The 24,115-nt window shown below is 39.7% G+C and overlaps 1 protein-coding gene across 3 annotated transcripts in view; it reads right to left on the bottom strand.

The window, feature by feature from the left end:
- Positions 1-24,115, bottom strand: part of LOC131343355 (transcription factor COE3) — a 103,425-nt gene that overhangs the window by 69,988 nt on the left and 9,322 nt on the right. For all 3 annotated transcript variants that reach the window (XM_058374972.1, XM_058374991.1, XM_058374981.1), the window contains exons 2-6: positions 23,672-23,828; positions 22,029-22,092; positions 20,095-20,150; positions 18,507-18,580; positions 14,897-14,965 (exon numbers count right to left, since the gene is read on the bottom strand). In XM_058374972.1, the coding sequence (XP_058230955.1) occupies positions 14,897-14,965; positions 18,507-18,580; positions 20,095-20,150; positions 22,029-22,092; positions 23,672-23,828 (420 nt within the window). The remainder of the gene's footprint in view (positions 1-14,896; positions 14,966-18,506; positions 18,581-20,094; positions 20,151-22,028; positions 22,093-23,671; positions 23,829-24,115) is intronic.

Raw genomic sequence — 24,115 nt, 5'->3', positions numbered from 1 at the left:
TTTGTTTAATCCACAAAGAATTCAAATAAAGTGTGAATAATTTGTTTTAAAATTGAAATAATATAAAAAACATAACTAAATGGGATTATTATTCTAATGACTGATGAAATAGTTATAAAAAACTTATTCTTTTTTTTATTTATGTTGTTTAAATGATACTAAAATTAAAAAATATGATAAATGATTGTATAAATACAAAATAAAAAAACATAAATGATTTAATTTATAAAAATTAATAAAAAAATTTAAAAACAATATATAAATGATTGTAAATTTTCATGTATATCTTCAAACAAAACTTTTTCTATCAAATAAAGTTCGGATGAATTAATTTCTGCTTAAACAAAACAAATTCATAAAGCTCTTTCTACAGCATAGGCTTTTTATTTGCAACATCATTCTGTCTTCCTTTCTCTTTGTGATACAGTCTCTGTCTCTCTGTCTCTCTCTCTCTCCCTCTCTCTCAGCGGGCATCACGCTGGGCTGGCACGGGCACCATCCATGCCAGGGTGTCAAGCTCTGGGATCACTCAAGGAAATGGGCCAAAAAGTGAATTTAATGAACCCTTTGCAGCCCCCAAAAATTAATTTTCAGTCTGATCTCTTAGCTGGAGGCGTCGTGGAGCCCTGGGACCCTCGGCCTTGTTTGCGACGGCCCGGACGGAGGTGTGTGAAGTGCATGTGTTTCCACCACTCGTATAAGGAAATGATTTCCCCCCAGTTGCTTTTCGTCCCTCATGTTTCATCAGTCATTTTCTTTCTCGTGACTCCGAGACGCATACTTATTAAATTCCTTTGTGCCGAGCGCCTGGGCCTCTCTTAGTGGTGCTAAAATGGCTATTCATTTCGCCAGCTGCCTCACACGGCAACGAAGTCCCTGGGAAGTACTGACGGGGGACATCACACTCACACACACACACACACACACAATAAATCCACCGCTCACTGATTTGCATAAAGCTTATACTGTATATTCATGATGACTCTCTATGACCTTCAGGCTAATTTTTTTCTTTTTAACGATCTGTACAATAACTGTTTACTTATATAGACTAGCTCTGGCACAGGTTCAAAAATTTGTTTGTTTGACACTCCACCTCTACTTATAGTCTCCAAACTGACCCCAAAACCATGAGGACAGATTTGCTAGCAAGAGCTAGGCGGCTTGTTAACGCTTCAGAAAAAAAAAAAAAAAAAGCTTCGGAATTGCAGCTAGCAACAGGCGGGAATTTTATTAGCAGTGCACCCACACTAGCTTTTCTACCATAACTTTAATTACATGAATCATTTCTAAGGATATATCTTCATCCTACTCCTCAATAAACAGCCTCCAGATTTTCAGAACCATTTAGCTCATTTAGCAACAGCTAGCCAGTGTGTTAGCACTTTTGTAAAATAAGTGTGTTAAATAAATCCATTCAGATCTGACCCACCTTCAGAAAATCCTTTCTTTAATCCATTTTTCATCTGAGACCTCAATCTCATCCTAGTTCCCAAAATATCTCCAATATAGCAGGACAGATTCCAGCTAACAAGCTAGTTATCATGCTAGCTATAGTGCTAACAAACGCTTCAAAACATTCCATCTGAGGCTTTTATCCTAACCTCGTTTTTACAGTTTAAGGTCTTTATTAAAATGTCTAGTTAAATATTAAAACTGTATGAATAACAGACAGTTAGATGAATACCGATCCTGACATTTACGCTAGGATTTATGCTAGCAAAAGCTTCCAGTTAGTAAATGCTAAGCTGGCTGTTTTGATGAAAATGGTGGCTAAACTTTGATCACTAAACTTTGCTGAACGCTAGCTTTCAAAATATGTTTATTAATCTTTGCTAGGTTTACATACAGCTAAACTCAGTGTACACAAATACACACACACATACATACACACACACTCACACACACTCACACACAGCCCATGATATGAATCCTGAGCCCTCGGATGCCGTGCTGACCAACGCGCAATCAAACGCTTTCTGTGCCATTTAGCGCCTGCCGTGTGTCCCGCTCTGCTATGACGGTCTGTGTGTGTGTGTGTGTGTGTGTGTGCGTGCCCGACCTTGGCCTGTGCCATCTGCAGCCGGCAGGGTTGGGCAGTAAAGCATCTCGACCCTGAGCTTTGGGCACGATACGCCCCCATGAGGGGCCGGGCCAGATGGCACTCCCCACTAAGAAGCTTTTACTGCCACTAAAGATGCCTGGGCAGCTCGCTGTCTCTCTCTCTCTCTCTCTCTCTCTCTCTCTGTGTCTCACTCTATCAATGTCTCTCTCTCAATGTCTGTCTGTCTCTCTCACTCTGGCTTTCACTTATTGTCTCACTTTCTGTCTCTCACTTTCGCATATGTTTTCTCTCTTTCTCTCTCCCTCTCTTTTTCACTCACTGTCTGTCTGTCTCTCTCTCACTCACTCTCTCTGGGTCACTCTCTGTCTCTTACTTTCATATTCTCTCTCTCTCTCTCTCTCTCTCTCTCTCTGTCTCTCTCTCTCTCTCATTTTCACTCTCTCGCTCCCTCTCTCACACACTGTCTGTGTGTCTCTCTCTCTTTCACTCAAATACACACTCTCACACTGTCTCTGTCACACAATCCCTTTTTCTCTCTCTCTCTCTCTCTCTCTCTCTCTCTCTCTCTCTCTCTCTTCTCAAACAGAACAAGAATTGAACCAAGCCATATTCTAATCATTTACTAACTGCCCTCAAAAGGGTGCCTTAGGAGTACACAGGGAATCACAACTGCCCGAATATGCCTCACGGTTTGTTTGGATGCTAACTCTTTAGCACGGTGTGTGTGAATCCTCTCAGACGACATGCGCTACAAAAAACTGAAAAGTTCAACCACCTCCATTCAGAAGAAGAGGGAAAAACTGGTCTGTAGTCGGACCGAAATCGATAGGTTCGGGTTTTATTTTCCTCAGACAGATCGGTGGGGGAGGGGTGGAAAAAAAATATACAGAACAGTAGAAATAAAGAGAGGGGGGAGAAAAGATGAGGCTTTAGCCTCAACTGCTAACACAATTTACCTCAGGATGAGGAGATGTTCTGATTAACACATCCAGATATTTTATTAGTTACACAGGAAACCATTTTCAGATCATTTTATTAAATAAATTGTGCGTAATCACTGTCACTGTGCTCTGATCCAAGCATGTTAGCCAGTAACGCTAACGCTAGCAAACAGTGCTGAAAAGGAGAGTGTCTTAGCTGCTGCCCAATTAGACTCGAGTCACGCAGCCTGATTAAGGGATTAATAGTGAAGGTGTTTGATGAGTTTGGTATTGACTTCAGAGAGAGAGAGAGAGAAAGACAGACAGACAGAGAAAGTGAGACAGGGAGAGTGAGAGAGAGAGAGAGAGAGAGAGAGAGAGAGAGAGAGAGAAAGTAAGACAGAGAGAAAGAGAGAGAGAGCTCTACTTCTTAATCCCTCGCTCCTACAAGGTGTGAAGATGTTTCGTAGCTTGTGTTTTTTTTTTTTTTATCTCTAATGGTTATACTCTGTAGTGTATTTTTGTTTTTTTATCTTTCTCGGAGAGGTAGAGGTGTGTGTTTTTCACTTGGCTTTATGACATGATTGATTTTCTTTCATCGGACAGAATCCACATGAGACCTGCGGGTGAAAGTCGGGGAGAAATGAAGCGGTGTGTGTGTGTGTGTGTGTGTTGTATCTATCACTTTAGACCTGCTTAGTGCTGTAGAATAGATATACTTGTCATACATGTTTACTTCCCTGAGAAAATGGCTGTTGTTATCGTTGACATGTTCTTTTTCATCCATCCTGAGACCGGGCAACATTAGCAAAAAAAAAAAGATCTATTAAAAGTTAGTCAAAAGGTGCTATTAACTATATTCTCCAGTAATAAGTCAGTAATAATCAGCATTTGGAAATTTCTAGAGCCGTATACAAACCATATAAACCTTCGGTTTAATCCTTCGGTTTAATTCTAGTATAACTGTGGATCCATTTAAGGTGCAAAGAACCCATGAAAATCCCTTTTTTTTTTTTTTAAATCAAGTGCTTTCTATATAGTAGACATTTTGTTGAGGCTAATATGAAGTGCAGTCTTCATAGGACTTCATAAGTCTTTTATAACAACTGACATAAAGGTTTATAAGACTCACAGCAACAGCTGTCTTAAAGACGTCAAGAAAAGAAATGTTTTCAGGACTTTCTGTGAAAAAAAATGATAAAAAACGCTATTGTTTATAACGTTTATGATACGCTATGACCATGTTATAACCATGTAGTAACATGTAGTGAGTTAAATATTCTGTTTAAGTAGATTCATAACACAGAATATTATTATTATTATTATTATTATTATTATTATTATTATTATTAACTTGTTAGTTAGTTAGTTACTTAGTTAGTTAGTTAAAACATTTATTAGCAAAAATATGTATATTTTGGCAGCAATTTGGGGAACAGATCTTAAATTCTTACTTGCTTATATTGTGTAGATTGTGTGTGGTATTTATTAGTTAGTTAGTTACTTAGTTAGTTAGTTGAATGTACAGCTTTCTGATGCTTTTGTGAGAATATAATATATGTATGTAATATAAAATAAAAAAATAAATGCATTAATTAATTGAAAAGAAGAAGAATTTTGCATTTCACAGGTCCAGTGTGTTTGGCCTCATTTCCTAACTTGTGGAGTGGAGGATGAAAATGAGGTTCCTGCATCATCCCAAAATGGAAAAAAAGAGAGGGAGACAGGGAGAAAGAGAGAGAGGAAAGAGAGAGAGAGGGAAGGAAGGAAAGAGAGAGAGAGAGAGAGAGAGAGGAGGAGGAGGAGGAGGAGGAGGAGGAGGGAATCTCCAATTCATTGGGCTTCAGTCAATAACACTGTAATATTTATGAAGGCTGGAAGCTGGCCTGCCCTAAAACCCAAACTCCAGCAATCCTGAATTATAAATTGGTATTGATTTGTGTGTGTGTGTGTGTGAGAGAGAGAGAGAGAGAGAGAGAGAGAGAGAAAGAGAAGGCTCGTATAAAGGTAGTGTTTCAGTCTGCATTGAGAAGGGGTGTGTGTGTGTGTGTGGTTGCGAGTGATGTGTATTGGAAATGAGGCTGGGACATTGTGTGTGTGTGTGTGTGTGTGTGTTTGTTTGAGGTTGTAAAATGTTCACTAGGGATGTGCAGCTTTGTGTAACTTATAGCTATGTGTCTATGGTAATATATATTCGTATGTTCATGTGATTTGATGTGTGTGTGTGTGTGTGTTTATGGGTGTGGGTCTGTGTGTGTGTGTGTGTTTATGGGTGTGGGTCTGTGTGTGTGTGTGTGTGTGTGCGTGTTTTGGGGTCTAAAGCCACAGGGTCTAACTCTCAAGCAGACATCAAATATAGATGCTGATCCGGTGGTATACATCGGGAACAAAAACAGTACACACACACACACACACAAACACACACACACACTCAATCTCTCTCTCTCTCTCTCTAATCAATTGTTCTCTTCATTTCTTCCTTTCTCTCTTGATTTCTTTCTCTCTCTCTTAATTCTTCCTTTTTTTCTCTTTTCTTTCTTTTAAAAATTTGTTAAAACCATTTATCTTTCTCTCATCCCTCCATCATGTATTATGTATTGCTTTTTTTATATATTTTTCACCCTTCTTTTTTTTCTGTCGCACTAACTTCTTTTTTCTTTTAATGATTTCTTTAATTCTTTTCTTTTCTCCTCTTTGTTACTGTCTTTTGTCATTTATTCTTCAAACTTTCTTTCTTTTCTTTCTCCATATATTTTTTTTTACTTCATCCTTCCATCCATGTCTTCTTTACTTTCATGATTTTCTTCTTTTTTTGTATGTATTTATTTCTACAAAACAATAAACCTTCCATAATTTTTTATCCCTTATTGTTTTCCTTCTTTGTTATTTTCCTCCTGATGGGTGTGGTCTCTTCCAGGATGACTCCGCCCCCCAGAGACAAGCCTCAATGAAGGGTATGATGATGATCGCTTGAGTAGGATCAGTGTAATAGGTGGAGTATTGTGGGTATATGTGACAGATTTAAAGGTCCACTCTTTAACGAGAAGTGTGTGTGTGTGTGTGTGTGTGTGTGTGTGTGTGTCATGAAGACACCAGGTGGCCCTGAAGCGTCCTCCTGTGACTGCCACATTCCCCTCCATATCAAATTTCTTGATCTTTATATAGAAATCAATACGCTCTTAATCTCCCCGACTTCTTCTTTCTCTCCTCTCTCTCTCTCTCTCTCTCTCTCTCTCTCACTTTGCTTCTCTCTTTTTCTCCTCCTCCTCGACCTCTCTGTCTTGCTTTCTCCTCTTCACACCTTTCATGCAGACAGACCATCATTTCTGTCCTCCACACCCTTCTGCTTTGCTCCCACATGCGCACACACACACACACACTCACTGTTAACGGGTCCAGGCATGTCAAGGCCACATCATGCTCCAGCACTATGTCACACCCGTCTTTGAGAACTCAAAGACGACAAGTGGCCATGTCAGTGACATCCGATCACACGAATATATATATTCACATAACTACCAATGAAATTGCACGATTGCTAGCCCCACCCCTCGACCAACCTCATCCATCCATGCACACATGAGCACAAATCTTTGCAAAAAAAAAAAAATCAGCTTCTTATTTGTCAAATTCCAGCTCAATCTAACATAAGCTTATCAGTGAATCAAATGAATCAAAGAATCAAATGAATCAATGAATCAAATGAATAAATGAATCACTGATTTTTATTTTACGATTTTATTTTACATTTATATGTAAATACGAATCTGAGTTATTAAGACTGTAGCTTTGCTAAAGCATGCACACACGCCATTAATGTAACTATAAATGGATAACAATTACACCAAGTTCTTTAATAGAAAAAATAATGAATCATTGACAAATTACAGGTGTATAAGTGGAAAAAAACATTCACGACATGTTGTTACAGGAAAATAATCACCGTCATAGTGAAAACAGTGCCCACATCATTCTACCCCATCGCTGATTGTTTTCCTATAGCCGCGTGCCACGAGGGTTTTGATTCTTAATCCAACCCAGCGCTTTTTCCGAAATTCCAAAGGTACAACCCATAGATACATCATAATCCAAGATAACTGGGTGTATTTGCCAAAGATGAACCCCCCCCACACACACAGAAGCCAAGCACACTACTTAGACTGGACCAGTCCAGACTCCACCATTATCCAGTATGCATGAAGTTCCCAGCATGCCCTGGGGCCAGGCTCTGGGCTGCGTCTGAACGTGGGCCTGGTGGAGTCGGTCGCACTCGCACGACTCAGCCTGCGGCTCTGGATGCAAACAGCGGCACCGCTCCTGCGGGAAAAGCCTCCGCTGCCAGAGCAGCTGTATCTCTCCTCACACACAGACACACACACACTTTTCCTATTTGCACCATTTTATTCTTTATATCCTATATATACTGCTCATCCAGCGATCGGATATATGTAATGTTTCTTTCTGCATAAACTAATTATATATATTTATTTATTTATTTATTTACTTATTTTGGAATTTACGACATTTACTAAAACTTATGTAGAGTTATTTTTAAATTTTTATTATTATTATTATTATTATTATTATTATTATATTTTATGTTATTAATTTTTTTTTTTACACTTGAGTTTGATTATAAAAACAAATTTGCGCTTTTTCAGACAAAGTAATCTAACATGATGGTGTCTGAGGAGAAAGTCTAATCCAGATGTTTTCCATCAGCTGTGGAAGTGTTTCTGTTCCAGTTCAGGTTTGGGTTAAACTTCTGCATGAGTGTATGTGTGTGTGTGTGTGTGTGTGTGTGTGCCTGCGGTTCTGTGGGTTTCTATTTGCAGGCCTGCTTTGTGTAGCGTTGTGTGTAGCGCGAGCCGGTTTGAAACAGGAGAGGGCCTACACGACAAACATCGGCTGAAATATTTCCCCTCTCTCATCCCTCAAGGTCGTCTCTGCTCTACACTCCACACACACACACACACACATACACACACACACACAAATTCCCTCGCTAGGTGAGTGCTTGTGGCTGTGTGTATCAGATATGCTACTGCACTGCTTAGCTTTTGGCTCCTTGGATTAATAATAGGACTGAAAATTGCTTCCAAATATTATTCTAAAATAAAGATAAAAGGGAATAAAGAAAAAATTCAGTTTATTTGTTTAGGTAAAATTCTAAGAAAAAAATTAAAGACTTTTGTGAATCTCACTTCGCATATATATGGAGTTTATAATAAAGTGTATTTATGTTGTATTCAATAGTTCTTCAGTTTTCTGAATTTTTTTTTTCCTAAAGGGATTTCTAATGAAAATCCATCCATCCATCCATCCATCCATATCTGTCCATTTATCTTAAAGTACTCTCAAAGGTGTAACAGAAGTCCTTAAGGTATAATTATGTACCTTAACTGCAAGAACTTGTAGAAGTGATGATCCCCTCATGTATTGTATTTTTTTAAGGTGGAGAAATTGTCTCAGGAGATCTCAGTTAATGACTAGCATTTAACTAAGATTTGTACGAAGTAACTTGTAGTAAACAAGCTTCCTAAGACAGCGATGTAACCTCTTATCCTAACCCTAGCCCTGGAAATAGTGCAGTGATTCCTGATCCAGGAATAATAATAAAAAAATTCCTCCTTTAAAAGCGTTTTTCAGTCTTCCTTTCAGTCTGTTCCTGAGGTTTGATGATTGTTGTGTTTTTTAAGCGCGTAAAAGGGCGTTTTGGTGCTAAAACAGCTCGGTAGATTTGAGGTTAATGACAGGTGACCATTTCGGGATGAGTACGCGTCATGTCTCCATGGCGTCTGGCCTCATTTCACACACACCTGTCACCGTGGCCCATCCTGGCTTTCTATGCACCGATGCAGAGTTCGAAAATAACACCAGCTCACACATCTGTCCTCTTTCTTCCCATTTCTCTCTCTCTCTCTCTCTCTCTCTCTCTCTCACACACACACACACTCACACACTCAAACACACCTTTAACACACTCTAACAATAGATCAATAATGTCTTATATGCAGAGGAATTTATGTGATCAATAAAAATGCCAAGCTTGTAACTTCTGCTATAAAAACAATCCTTACATGCTGGGAAATTTTAACAGGACATCACTCCTCACATAAAAGCAGAAAAAAAAAATTTTTGCAAAAAAAAAAATCGCACACACACACACACACACACAACCTGAGATGCCCTATGCAGACTATATGGCTTGATACAAAGAACATAAATTCAGAGTCACAGCATAAATCAGCTATACTGCCATGTGTAAAAGACACACAAGATATACATGACGCATTAAACCGTGGCCTGCTCAGTGTATTCTGAATGTTTTTGTTAAACTTAAATTTTTGTAAATCTTAGATAACTTCGACGAAGCACTTTCTGACCCTTTTTGGTTCCCATAAAATGTTTCCCCATATAATTATTAAAATAATTGTAACTACAGTGGATTACTCTAAAATATCTCTTCCTATCATCTCCATATTATCTGTCTCATTAATAACGTTTTGACCCTTTTTGCTTTCCACAGAACAATCTAAATTAAAATAGACGTTGTGACATAAATATCTCTATAATGTTTCTTCCATGTTTCTCTTGTATTACCTGACAGCACAAGTTGACCCTTTTCGACTTCCACAAAACATCCCTGAGCAATTCATTATGTGACTTAATAACGTGACTTAATCCATGCACGTTATCTACCCTTTTTTACCTGACAGAATGTTTTGACCCTCTTCGAGTTCCACAGAATTTCCCCTATTTAATGTTATTATGTGACTCAAGTAAATTAATAAAAATCCTTACACATAATTCCTCTCTCCTTTTACCTTAAAGCACATTTTGACCCTTTTCGATTTCAACAAATTGTCTCTTGTTCATTAAGTAATTTGTTTTGTTTTGTTTTTTTCCAGTTAATTAACACATTTTCCCAAACAGAACCTGATTTATTTTGTTTATGCTTATTTTTTTCTGACTCATCTTTTACGCTGAACTCGCTATGGAATTATTTCAAACATTTTCATTTTCACAAAATTCCTGTGAAAAACAAAAAAACTGAAACCACAGCTGTCTGTAATAACATTAAAATCCTGCATGTGTGGTGTTAATACTCTAGGTATGTTAATGTGTGTGTGTGTGTGTGTGTGTGTTTGTGTGTGTGTGTGTAAATGTGTGTATGTGAATGTGTGTGTTAGGAGTAAACCCTGAATGCGTCCAAGAGTTTAGCCCTGCAGGTGTGTGTGTGTGTTTTAGTTAACCCTGCAGATATTTTGTGTGTTATGCATGCGCACATGTGTGTGTGTGTGTGTGTGTGCGTATGTGTGAGAGGGGTTAACCCTCAGGGCGTTGCTCTCGTTATCAGCCCCTGTGGACTTTTCCCAGCAATAGCGCTCTATTGATCGAGCCTGGAGCGCATTGGTGCCGGCCAGATTAAGAGTATAGATTAGCAATAAAAGGAGGACATTACTCGGCAGCCGGGCTAAAATTGAAAAAAATGATGAGCTCCTGGAAGTGGGGATGAGTCAGAAAAAGGAGAGGAGAGGAGAGGCGAGGCAGGGCGAGGCAAGGCGGGGGATTTGTGGAGGTGTGTTTCCATGAGGACGTCAAACACGTCACGTGAAGACGGGGTCATTGAAGGTGTCCGAAAAACAAACAGTCACAGAAAGGCTTGGTCATTTCATCATTATTATTACATCATTGCCACATCATCGTTACATCATAAATCATTACTCCGAAATATATCAGTATATGGAAGATGTTTAAAGATAATAAAATTATTAATAAAATTAATAATTAAAGATATTATATAAAAATGATGCAATTAAATATATATATATATATATATATATATATATATATATATATATATATATATATATATATATATATATATAAATATATTTAAATATATTTAAAGATAATAAAATTAAATTAAACAAGATAATAGTAGTGTTATATTTAATTTAAATATTTATTAATATTTGCCAATTTAAAATAATAATAAATAATAGAATAAAATAAAAAAAATTAAATAAATAATAATAAATAATAAGATAAATAACTCGGAAAATAATAAGCAATAGGGTTAGCGTGATGAAGCCTCTCTTTTTTTCCTTTTATGAAGTTAATAAGGCAAATTAAAAAAAGACTTTCATGTGATGGAAAACCTATGCTGACAGTGGAGACTCCTTCCATGAACATTAAACAATAATGTAAAGCTTAGAATTTAATAACAATGCTGAATAAAAATAATGCATATTACAGTTGCTACTAGTGTAGAATATGCTGTTATAGAAAATACAATAAAATTTTTAAAAAACTCCATATCTTTTGACCATTCAGAATCAAGAATCAACTAGCCGTAGTCTCCTGACCAGTCTGATGTCATCTTTAATATATTTTTCTCTGATAAATCCCACTTCAGCACACAGTTTCTCGTTGTATCTAAAGCACCTGAAACGATGCAATATGCTCGAAAGGATTTGTGAGAACGTCCTCTAATGAGAAGGCAGGGTCTCAAAAGAATAGGTAAATGGCCACCTTGTGGTACCAGTGTTGTTATTTTGTCTGTAGCCTGACAATAAGCTTCCGTAATGGATTCTTTTAATAATCCTCACAGTAGGGGGTAATATCTGGGGCACTTTCTGGACGGTCAGAGATGTCGAATTGTCACTGGAAATCAACCTTCTTCGCTCTCAACGTGATTTTGTTGATTTAAAGAAATAATATCTTAATTATACATTTTATTTATCATTAAAAAATAAAATCATTCGTAGATCCACAGCATCCACAGCACACTCTGCATAAGCATCAAACCAGAAAAAAATAGGCGTGGTTAAATATGTGATAATATATTTTGAAAATATCTGATTTTGAGAATATTTGAAAAATACTTGGACAATATATGAAATATATGGAGAATTTATGGAATATATTTGGAGTATAATTGGAATATATTTGGGAAATATTTGGAGAATAATTGGAATCTATTTGGAGAATATTTGGAATATATTTGAAGAAAATTTGGAGAATAATTGGAATTTATTTAAAAAATATCTGGAGAATAATTGGAATATATTTAGAATATATTTATCGAATATATGAAATATATGGAGAATATTTGAGGAATATTTAGAAAATAATTGGAATCTATTTGAAAAATACTTGGAGAATAATTAGAATATATTTGGAGAATATTTGTAATATATTTGAAGAATATTTGGAATATATTTGGAGAATAATTGGGGCATTGTTTAAAATGTAATAAAATTCTCAGTCCAGGTTTGCCCCCCATTCTCCACAACCATTAAGAAAATGCAGGAGGGTACGAGGTCATAATTAGACAGCAAAACCCCACACCCTACCCCCACCACCACCCTCTATATGCACTGGCAGTCCAGGAGAATTTATAGCCCCACTAGGAGAGCTTGCTGGGCAATCTAATTGCAATATTAGCTTGTAATAACACCTGTTTTAGAGACAGGCGATAGATCACTGGCACAGCGGGTCCTTTTCTGCTTGCCTCAGCGCAAACGGCCGAGCGTTTACAGCATTCCGCCTCGTGACAAAGGCTCCCGACTGAATGACCTTCGACCTCGGCGACCAGCACTTGACCCCATTCAGGCGCCAGATCTGACTCGCAGATCAGAGCGAGAGGTGCAGGAGGCGCAGGGAACGATTCGCTCTTCATAATTAGTTCTACCTTATTTCCCAGGATGGCTAAATCAATGATCTGAGGCTTTCTGTTTATCAGAAACCACACCATCATTCAGACCGATTAGGAGGAGATATTGCCTCTGTTAAGGCACAGCAACCAAGGAAAAAAGAGAGAGAAGTAATCCGAGCTCATGCAAAATTGATAGGAATTTTTAACCAGTGAGACGAATAGCACGGAAGGAAAAGTTACATGAATACAACGCTAAAGCTACAGCCTTTCAAACATCACCATGGTTACAAGAGCAAATTTTAGCAACTGGGACAGGGAGTCAACTCAATTCAATGTATTTTTTTTTATAAGAGCTTATCATTCGTCATATACTGTTACTAACAGATTAGCTAGCTAACTAAATTAGGGTTTAGGAGTTTTGTGTGGTTATCTTGGATCCGCCTTATTATCGAAATTGAGTGCGATCACTTTGTTCATGTTAGTTCAAATGCGTAGAAATTTCTAGCGAGAACCAAACATCACGCCTGAAAAATTTAACCCATGATGGAATGTTTTGCTGGGCGTCAAAATCGTAAAACGTCAAATCCGTCTTCTTATATATACATATATTATAATAATCGAAGTGCAGCAGCAACATAACTCCGCCCTCTCAGCTTACACTTAACCTACAGTTATTGTTTTTGAAGCATATAAATTTGTATCTACTATGAATTATTTAATAACTATGTTGTCCATTGCCTTTAGCTAAGTTACGAGTAAGGAACGTCCGGAACGTTTTCATTACTATCGTACTATTGTTTGTACAGTTGATATCCGTCTCTTATGCTTGTCGTGTGTGTGTGTGATATGTGTATGTGTGAGTGTGTGTGCACATACGTCAACCGACATATGTGTGTATGCGTAATTATAACGCGTGAGGCCGCATAACCTGACGGCAGATGTTGATTTACAGAGCCGGGCAAAGGTGGTGGCGGCAGCATGCACTATTGTGTTTGTGTGTGTGTGTGTTGGGAATGAATGGCTCCCATTAAGGCTTTTACAGTGACGAGCAGTGGCGCTGATTTGCATGGCAAGCCAGAGGCCTCGCTTCGCGTCCAGCTGATTTATCTGTTGGTTTAAGGAGGCCATAAATACCGGTGCTCTTAATAGGGCACTGAAATGCAGTCGTACGCGCCGGTCTGCCTTAAATCAGAACCATCCACTGTCACCGGTAAACACTTTCGGAATGGGTTTGGTCAGCGTAATGAGGAGCTTGGACGTGCCAGACACACACACACACACACACGCACACACAATGGGCTATAAGGTATCCAATGTAACTGGCCCTGAGGGAGGCATTCGAGGCAGCCGTGTCTGCCTCATTGCAAAGACATGAAAGATACAAACTCTCTCTTTTACAGCATCTCCTGGCATTTTTCTAGCCTTTTTTTGGATTGCCTGTCCTCTCTAATGTCGCTTTGTTTACTGTTAACAGCACCATAACCGAGTGCTCTAGTTATACACTTCGTAGGAAGTGATGTCGTGTCTGTGTCCGTGTACGTGTAATATCAACCTGTATCTCTAATATATGTGTGTGTGTGTGTGTGTGTGTGTGTGTGTGTGTGAGAGTGTAAAGGGAGAGGGAGGGTCACTCTTTCCTGACTGGACGTGCTCCAAGGCCACTCTAACGAGCCAGCATGGATTTGGTAATGACCCTTGTGCCCTAGGAGGACACACTCACTGCTGTCCTGTTTGGACACACACACACTAATGCTCGTACGCACACCCTCACACACTCCGGTTCAGTCATTAAAGCAGCTCCCATAAGAGAAATTTAGCAGGTAGAGAGTTGGTATTGTCAATCTGAGCAGCTCATCAGGGAGTTCATTTGAGAGTCACTTATAAATACGAGTCCGTTCCCGAAACGTCCGAGTCCCTGTCTGCGTCCGACCAGATTGTGCTGATTTCATCATAGCAAAACTGTATTGCAGGATCTGTGTTTTACAAATGCGATACGGAGAGCTGTACGACTGTTGCAGCATGCAAAACAGACACATTTATGAATACTTTATCTTCTAGTGAAGACGTCTGAAGGAACTGAGAGAATTGATAAAGGGCCCGGAGCTGAGATCCTGTTACTCTCGCTCTCAGATCAAAACCGTGTTCATTGTTTAAGGTTGTTTAAGGAGCTTATAAAAAAAAAAAAAAAAAAGCAAAGTGAAGATGTTAGAGCTTCGTTCTGAACAGCTACAGGTGACAATCTCTTACCTGTCGATGATCACCGGGTCTGACGGTGTCTCATTTCGGTTCCCACAGCTCTTTTTGTCGCAACACCGACTGAAAAAATAAATAAAACAACATTTATTTATTTGTGAATAAATGAATCATTTGCTATTCCTGGTAGTCGTATAGAACATTAGATATACTGTAAAGACATTACATGGCCACTTTTTGCTCGTATCGTCCATCCTCAAAAATTTAAGCTCTGGAGTTATTATGAATTCTAAAGAATATACACAGAGGCATAACATCGTAATTGCTAGGAAAGATTTCTGGTCTTAACTCTACACTTTGAGGTACAACCATTAGACGGATGCTAAACAGTGGTGATCATTCAGTTAAAAAAATCATGATTTATATGATATATATAGATTTATTTTATTTCTGTAGGTGTTTTATTAAGGCAAGAGTGAGGAATAGTGGCCAAAGTGAGTGTCCCTCTCTCTGGCTCCTGCTTGCTAGGTTGCTCTCTCTCTCTCTCTCTTTCTGTCTCTCCTTTCCAGCTGGGCTGGGCTCATGCCAAGGTCACTCAGCCAGCCTCTGACAGTTTGGACAGCGCCCAGAGACGTCCTGGTGCAGCGGCCGCGTCCCAAACGCCCCTCACTGACGCTGCCATCACCCCTGCCCTTGCCTGTGCCCTCGCCCCGGGGCTGGCACCTCATCTGGTGGCATGTGGCTCTCCTAAATACAACCACCGTTCCCGTCCCAAATTTAAAAAAAAAAAAAAAAAAAGACTCATTGTTGGCTAGCCAAACTGGCATTGGCACTTCTGCACCCCAGTGGAGAAGTGGTCTAGCTCTCTTTCCAGTTCAGTTTAATGTTATTAATTATACATTACGGTGCTCTATGTGGTGCTATCAGGAATTATAGTGGAAACAAAACTGTAACTTTATTCGAATAGAATTGTGTAACCGAGGTCAAGATGAAATAAATTTGTATCCGAATTTCCTTTCTCACTGATAGAAATTCTAGATAATTTGACAAACATTTGATAAACAATTCTCACTCCAAGATTGCGAAGGCAAAATAATCTGTCTTTATGAATCATTTATCACATTGTTTGATCCACAGGAAGAAAAAAAACCACCCAAAACAGGCGTTGTTTTTTCCTTCGCCATGTGTATGTGTGACTGTTGCCATAGCGAAGTGCCACCATAATTTATTCCCCGAGCTACTTGGACCCATTAGCAAAGTTCCAGGAGACCAATTAGCATTGGAAGCCCAATGGTGCGGCTGTGGTGACAACCTCCTCAAACTGAGAAAGGAGTGTTATAAACAAACTGGACCCCAAGAGCACCAGGAAGTTCCTCCGGGATGCCAGTGGCCCCTCGCACACCAAAACAAACCCTGGCAGGACGTTTGTAATACCACCTTAATGGCGATCCCAGTGGGGGTCCATGGTGGCTAGTACAAGTCCTGGTAATGACTCTGACCCTAAGTACGCAAAACAAATGCAGGTCTGGTGTGATGCCTTACGTCAAGAAGAGGAAAGAAGACAAGAATCGAACTCAGCTAAAAGCAAAAAGGAGCTAATGTCCCCCTGGTATCTTTATGATAGGTTGATGATGGCTTCCCTAGGCTGGGCCACCCGGTAGCTGATTTATTTAAGATGGGAAGGAGATCATTTTATAGCACAAGGGTGAGTTTAAATAAAAAACTGGCTTCATGCCCCATGGGGAAGTCAAAGGACTAGCATTAGAAAGAAGCAGAGATACAGGAAGTCTGTAAAGATATTGCACGCAAGAGAGAGGGAGGGTTCCGATAGACGGCTTGTTTTCAAAGGGCAAGTATTGTAATTGCCCAGGGTGGATGGAAAGCTTAGCCACTTGGCTACTCGGCTGCCTGGCAGTAGTCTCTCATCCATCCTGGTCGCCCAGCATCGTCCTTCCATCCTCCAACTCCCTCCCTCTGTGCTCATGCGTCGGGCTCTCGGTGCCAGCTAACCTCCGCCATGCCTCATTTGGCAATTTCAGGGTGCCAGTTTCAAGCAGTGAGAATAGCTGGTGAAGACCTTGGACATCTACAGCCAGCGGAAGCCATGATCCCATGACAAATCACTTCTTGCTTTTCTGAAAACCATTGCAGCTCATTATTTAGTCTCGTGGCTACACTGCCATGGTAGTCGGCCTGTAATTCACAGACAGCTAATTAATCAGTCAAAAGTGATCTCTTAGCTTAATTGCGTTGCACCCACTCACTTCCAGGAAGGACAAATCTAAATAAAAATGAAGAATCAACACTCTTCAAAATATGTCAGGACATAGTTGGGGATATTTTTACACAAAAATATCTCGTTTGTCACTATATTTTGTGGGAGTATTTGTGTGTGGAGATAGGTGAGGCAGTTTTCGCTAGGGACTTGATAAAGAGTGCTATCATCACCCAGGAGAGAGAGAGAGAGAGAGAGAGAGAGAGAGAGAGAGACAGGGAAAGCATGTCTCATCTCCCTCTCATTAGCGAATGGAAACACACCATTCATCAGGGGATGGCTGCTAATAATCACACTCAATCACGTAATGACCGCCTCAAAGTGAGCTGTCATTATGGAAATGGATCCTGTATCAAAATCATCTTGGAGGAGAGAAGCAGGTTCCATCAGGAGGAAGAAAAAAAAAAGAACGCCGCCGAGAATTTCAGCACCCGGCGCTTGGAGGTTCATAATAACAGGTTATTTTGGCTGCTAAGCGGAGAAATCCATTTTAAAAAGAGAGACAGTAGTGAGATTTACGCTCGGTAATTTAGGAAGGCAGGCCGAGACGGTCGAGCAATGAAAAGATTAGTGACATCTCAATCTCGATTATGGCTTTTACACACAGGACCATGAGCATATTTAATTCCCGGGGAAAATTTTTTTTTAGCCCAGTCTGTGTGATAGAAATTTTTCTCGGGGTTGGCCCGTGTCCAGTCGGATGGTTACGCTCACCTCTATATCTAATGTCTGAGTACATTACATGCCCATTTATTATCCAATGTACAGAGTATATTATCTTATTAACACATGTACACTATATATCAATTTATCTCGAACTGGAGCTATTAAGTATACTATAAACACAGTACATTCAAGTGCTAGCTTAGATGATCAAAGTTTGCTTCCTGTAGGACTTTTGTATAGTAATGGATACCTAGCCCAGGATTCCTGAGTGGCCCCAGTAATAATTTCCCCGTATTGCATTATTAACACATCCCTCAAGCCCTCGACCCTCATTCTTAGAGAACTAACCCACCAGGTTCCAAACATCTGAGCCCCTTAATGTCCAGGATACACACATACACCCGGAGAAATTCACCGGCGGATACATCCCCCTGACCCCCACTGGGCATTCGGCATGAACAAGCCCCCGCAGGTCGGGCCCCCAGCCGACAGACCTCATAATTACACGGTATTAAAGCCGATAGGTGCTCTGTAATGAGGGACGTCCTGTAGAAGCGCACAGAGGAGAGCGGCGCATTTACATCGGTTTGAATACCAAAGCGAGGCGCATGCTAAAGCCTGATGAACGTTTCACCTTTCCACAGATATAAATACATTTGTGCTGAAAATGCAGAGGCTAAATTTGAAGTAACTATGAGGAGCTTGCAAAAAGAAGGAACCAACCTGCACATGATCTCATGGGTAAGAAGGACGCGGCACATCTCCGGGTTTTTGTCCTGGCCCTCGTAAATGATTGGCTGTGAAAGAGAAAGAGCTTCGTTGATGAGAAACTTTATTTTTCCAACCTGAACATAGACTACACAAGTAGTGTTAATGTTTCTGTGATGGAGTAGGTCATTAGTCATGTTTTTGTGGTGCACAGCATGCTGTAAAATGTAACATATGCTAAAAGGTAACTCTGGTCATTAATATTTGGGCATATGGACAGATCCAGAAGGTCCACGAATGGATGCTTTCTCCAAGGCATCCATCATGGAGGCTGACGTTCCCGGTGCGTATGACGGATTATTAGCGTACACCGAGTAACCCGCTCTCAACCCTACACACACACCCATAATCCACCTTACAACATCCCCAATTTCACCAGCCTTTGGTCAGTTCACCCAATGCCTTGGGGGACAATACTTTCAGGATAACGACCACTTTTACATTATTGATCTCTCTCTCTCTCTCTCTCTCTCTCTCTCTCTCTCTCTCTGTGTCTCTTGACACTGTCTATGTAGGTTCTCTGCCTCTTTATTAACATCCACCCAGTTCGAGAAAGGGGAGGGGATTTTGGAGAGGGGAGAACAGGTCGATATTTGTATATCATACTTGATTCACGTTTCTGGCGCCAAAGTGGTCCATGATATCATCCGTAAGAAGCGGTTCCATTACTATATGTTGGCGTTATCGACCTCGTCGGCCTAAACTTCCCAAAGACTAGGATTAGGACGGAATATTTCCCATTCAGATCAGCGGAGACGTGTGTATTTACGTTGAATATAGTGAACTTGGGATCTATCATTTGTAACAAAAGACAAATCAAGACAGCAGGACTATAATCAATCAATATCTACACCTCGTGCTTTCATAGATTGCTGCTGAGTGTGTGTGTGTGTGTGTGTTACAGAAAGCAGAAGGGAGGGGATTTGACAGCCGTGCATGGCTGCAGATCTCTTTTGTTGTGCTGGGGATTATAGTCTCTAGTGTGCCGCCTCTGCAGATACATTAAGGCCTATTGATTGGTCTCCGGGGCTGACGCTTTTGTCGAGGACCTGCTTGCCGTATTGATCCGAGGTAGCCTGACACACCATGACAACCAGCCCCGTCGAGCCAATGGGACATGAGAAAGGGGTGGGACTAAAATTAGGGTCCATTTCACTAGGGATGGAGTGAAATCGAGTCTCAAGTGAGAGGGACTGTGTTTAGGACAGACTTGGGTTTCTAAAGACTTCTGCGCATTTGGGTAACCACTCCAGGGAAACTCGACGGCTGTAAAAGTGAGTTATAAAGAGGGAAAGGGAAACGGCTCTGACTGGAAATCAAAGGTGGGGTGAAAAAAAAAAACCATCGCTCGTTAAGACCATCGCTCGCCAAAACTCGTAAACAGTTAGGTCTGAAAATGAAGTTAGCATTTGATGGAGTGTTCAGTGTTCAGTGTGTCTAGGGCTCATGTGATGACCTCATCGCCTCAAGATAACGCTTGAGGATGACCGTCGCTTTAACCAAACTGGAAAGTGCAAAATCATTGTTTATGAATATCACTCACCTGCTTAGTCATGGAGTCTATCAACCTGACATACAGGTCCTGCTCTGTCCTGATTCCTGTATATCAGGAAAAATAGTTTGTTAGTTACAAAAAAACTAACATTAAATATTGTGTTGCGTGGACAATATAAGTTACGTTTGGAGTTATTTTACCAGTGATACCTTCAAGTGAACACCTTTAATGCCTTTAAAATATATCTTTTGCCTGGAAATACACTATTTCCAGTGTATTTTTCAGTGTACAAATTACATAGGGAATTTCGGATTCCAAGCCACACAAGCTAATAACATTCATAACTCAATAATGAACATAATATAATGCTTGAATACATGTGGGCCCCTTAGGTTAGGTTTTAGGTCCCTGGCGGTCCTCTGGTGCTAATCTGAGAACTCTTTGTCTTATGCGGTTTTGAAAAATGGACAAAATTTGGAAGAGACACGACACCTAGGTTTTTATGCCTCACTCAGAGAAATAAATCTAGGTGGTACTATCAAGGGTACAAGTTTTTAAGCAGGCTGTAGTCATTAAGTAGTGTTTAGTTTAAGTAGGAGTGTTGTAAAGGTGTGTTCGGCTTCATAGTGCGTACTTCTCCAGGGTCATTTACTACAACAAGCACAATGTTTTCTTTCTCCATAAACACATTCGACATTCAAAATTCCCCCGCAGATTAAAATGAATTTCTTTTAAAGTAAGCAAACAAATTAGTTCCTAATGGAACATTTCAGCCATTTCAGAAAAACAAATTTGCCTTAGTATCCCACATGGAGTGTGTAACGTTTTTGCTCGTCATGCTGCTTGAGCTGTTCATTAACCCTACCAAACACACACACACACACACTTAGTGAATCCAAACAAGGAGCAGCGCTGCAGTTAATCAAATAAATGTATTATTTATAGCATTCCTGTCTTAAACCTGTGAGAGACTGAGCTTTCCCGGCCCCTCACTGTCTCTCTCTCCACACGCATCCGTGGACAAACTCCATATCCATCTTTACTGTTATTAGCGTCACACCACAGAGAAAAGCAGGTGGATGGGTGAAGGGCAGAAAGGCATGCTGGGAAGGCGACCCGTGGGCTAATCTCTCAGCAGGACGGTGCAAGTGACATTCACATCAGGGATCTATAATTATTTCTATTCACTAAAAGAGCCTGGATAATCGTTATGGACATTAATGAATGATTAAACAATTAAAGTACAAAAGCTAGTAACTCTCTAACGGTGTCCGGAATTCCATTCTGGAGTGAAAAAGGTACTCGAGAACAGAGGAAGAGGGGACAGATGTGAATGAAATCATCCCAGAATAAACAGATGGGATCCTCAATACTCTTCCAGATGTGCAAAAGACATAAAGTCGGGTGTGAAAAACTGAATCCACTACAGAGTTATTTATAAAACAAAATATATATTTTTCAGCAAAGAACTTTAACGAATATGAAGTCGAAAGCAGTAGGAGTAAAGTATAATGCTAATTATTTGGAATATGACATAAATTGTAGGAGTTGGAAGAATAACTGATATCAAATTTACGGCTCTAAAGACAAACAAAATGTAAAAAAGAAAAAAGAAAAGAAAAAAAGAAAGAAAGACATTTCAAACAAATAAAAAAATGATAACAAAAAATAAATAAATAAATAAATAAATAGATATAAAAAAATCAATCAATAAAAAATTAAAATGAGAAATAAATAAATGAGTAAATAAACAGGGAGAACCTAAATTAAATAAATAAATAAATGAATAAATTAATTAATTAATTAATAGGGAGAACTGAAATAAATAAATAAATAAATAAATAAATAAATAAATAAATAAATAAATGTAAAGTGGATAATGAGATTGCTATCAATGACATCAGTAATCAATAACATATTTTATAAACAGCATGAAAATGAAAATGAAAGACAATGTTTTTATTAAAAAGAAAAACACTTACCATTACTGTAGAGAAGCTGTAACCTGTAGTGGATGCCGTTGTTGGTCTTTTCTCCGTTATATTCCTGAAAGAGAAGAAGAATTAAAAAGGACAAAAAGATGTCAGAAAATGACAAGTCGCACATACACACACACTATAGAGTATGATCAGAGCGGATGCTAGCGTGTTAACCCTCTGAATCTGTCATGTACAGCAATACCTTTAAATGAATGTTGTTGTTTTTTATCCAGTTTATTTTACAATTTTACCTGGCTTTTATCCCAGCAGTCCAATTCTGACCACTGCTTAACGTATTGCTATATTAGGAAGAGCATTCATTTCTGTTTAGGGGTCAAAAAGTTCATTATAGTCTTTGGGTCTATGGATAGGTAAAGATGGCCAAATTCTCTTCTGCGACGTTGACCACGCTCCACCCTCACCTTCACTGACCGATCACATCGTTGGTGGACTGAAATGTGAATTATCAATCATTACATTCAGATGGACTTATAACATTATACATTATAGCGCACATTCTATATTTAGGTCAGAGGTCATGATCTTGGAGATCTTTGACATTTGCTACAGAGGAACGAGCTTTACGATTAAAGAAGTTTTCCCGCTGACAATCTTTACAGTGTCCCAGAGAAGACTTAACGTAGCTCACTTCATGAACTTATTTAGATAGATGCTACAAAAATCTATTCAAACCTGACACTCTGCTGCTTCCCCTCTGTCTCTCTCTCTCTCTCTCTCTCTCTCTCTCTCTGTCTCTCAGTGCCAAGATTTATGCCAGTGTCTTGGCAGAATCCCAGACAGAACAGGAGAGGAGGTGTGTGTGTATGGTGTGTGTGTGTGTGTGTTGGGGGGCGTTTCGAGGGTCGAGGCAGAGGTGAACAGACAGCGAGGACGGACGAGTGACCGTGCCAGCTGGACACTGTCCCGCCCCAAGCCGGGGGCGGAGCTGTTCTCTGTAACCTTTTTACCGATAACAACACACACGCGCTCAGACACAAACACATACGCACGCACACAGCACGCCTAGCAGGACTACCTCCTGACACACACAACACACACACTGTGAGGTTGGCAGGACCTGAGAGCGAGGAGGCGACGGTTAATCATTCGGTAAACTAACGGAAGGTGGAAATCTCTCTCTCTCTCTCTTTCGCACACACACACACACGGGGTAACACAACAGCTGATTCGATACACAAAAAATTAATGAGCAATATTTTTTTTCGTCAAATAGAATTAAAATATTTGCTTTGCTTTTATTTTTCTTTACATGTCTGTGTTTATGAGTTTGGGCTCTAGTCTCACTGCCCCCTACAGGCAGATGTAGGTATTTCAACCTCTAATACAGGCAGAAAATATTAAAAAATAAAATAAAATATTACCTTTACACCTCTGTAATTCAATACAAATTTATTTCAATACAAATCTGATACAAGAAATCATCTAAAAATCTATGAGTTATTCATGTGAAATAATATGGGGATGTAATTTGTGTTATTACATGGTAATAACTGTGTCATTAACATGTAACGTTAGTGTAATAATCCTAAAAGGCAATTTTATTCCCTCGGATTTTCCAAATTTTCTATCTTTTTCATGCATTTTGAATGAAGTTGAATCAGTGGCTGCGTTAAAGGACGACTCACTTTGTCTTTCTCCACAAAGTCGACGTAGGATGTCCTCTCGATTTCCACCGGCTGCCCCTGACGGTCATACAGCGCCAATACGAAGTGGAAGAAGTTGGATTTGCGCAGGTTGGAGGGCGGCTGCTTCTCGTAGTGAGCTCGGGCCAGACCGACTCCACTGTACAGAGGAGAGGAGAAGAGAGGAGAGGAGAGGAGAGGAGAGGAGAGAAGAGAAGAGAAGAGAAGAGAAGAGAAGAGAAGAGAAGAGAAGAGAAGAGAAGAGAAGAGAAGAAAAAGAGATCATGAACATTAGGGGATGAACGACATCACATATTCGGATAAGATTTCTTTCTTTCTTTGGATTGTCTGGCCTGTGCGTGTGTGTGTGTGTGTGTGTCTGTGCGTGTGTGTGTCTGTGTGTGAGTGTGTGTGTGTGTTTGGGTGTGTGTGTGTGCGCGCACTCCA

The sequence above is a fragment of the Hemibagrus wyckioides genome, linkage group LG02 (genome assembly GCF_019097595.1).
Source record: "Hemibagrus wyckioides isolate EC202008001 linkage group LG02, SWU_Hwy_1.0, whole genome shotgun sequence".
NCBI classification, from domain to species: domain Eukaryota; kingdom Metazoa; phylum Chordata; class Actinopteri; order Siluriformes; family Bagridae; genus Hemibagrus; species Hemibagrus wyckioides.
The sequence above is the reverse complement of the archived record's forward strand: the minus strand, read 5'-3'. Positions and strand labels throughout refer to the sequence as shown.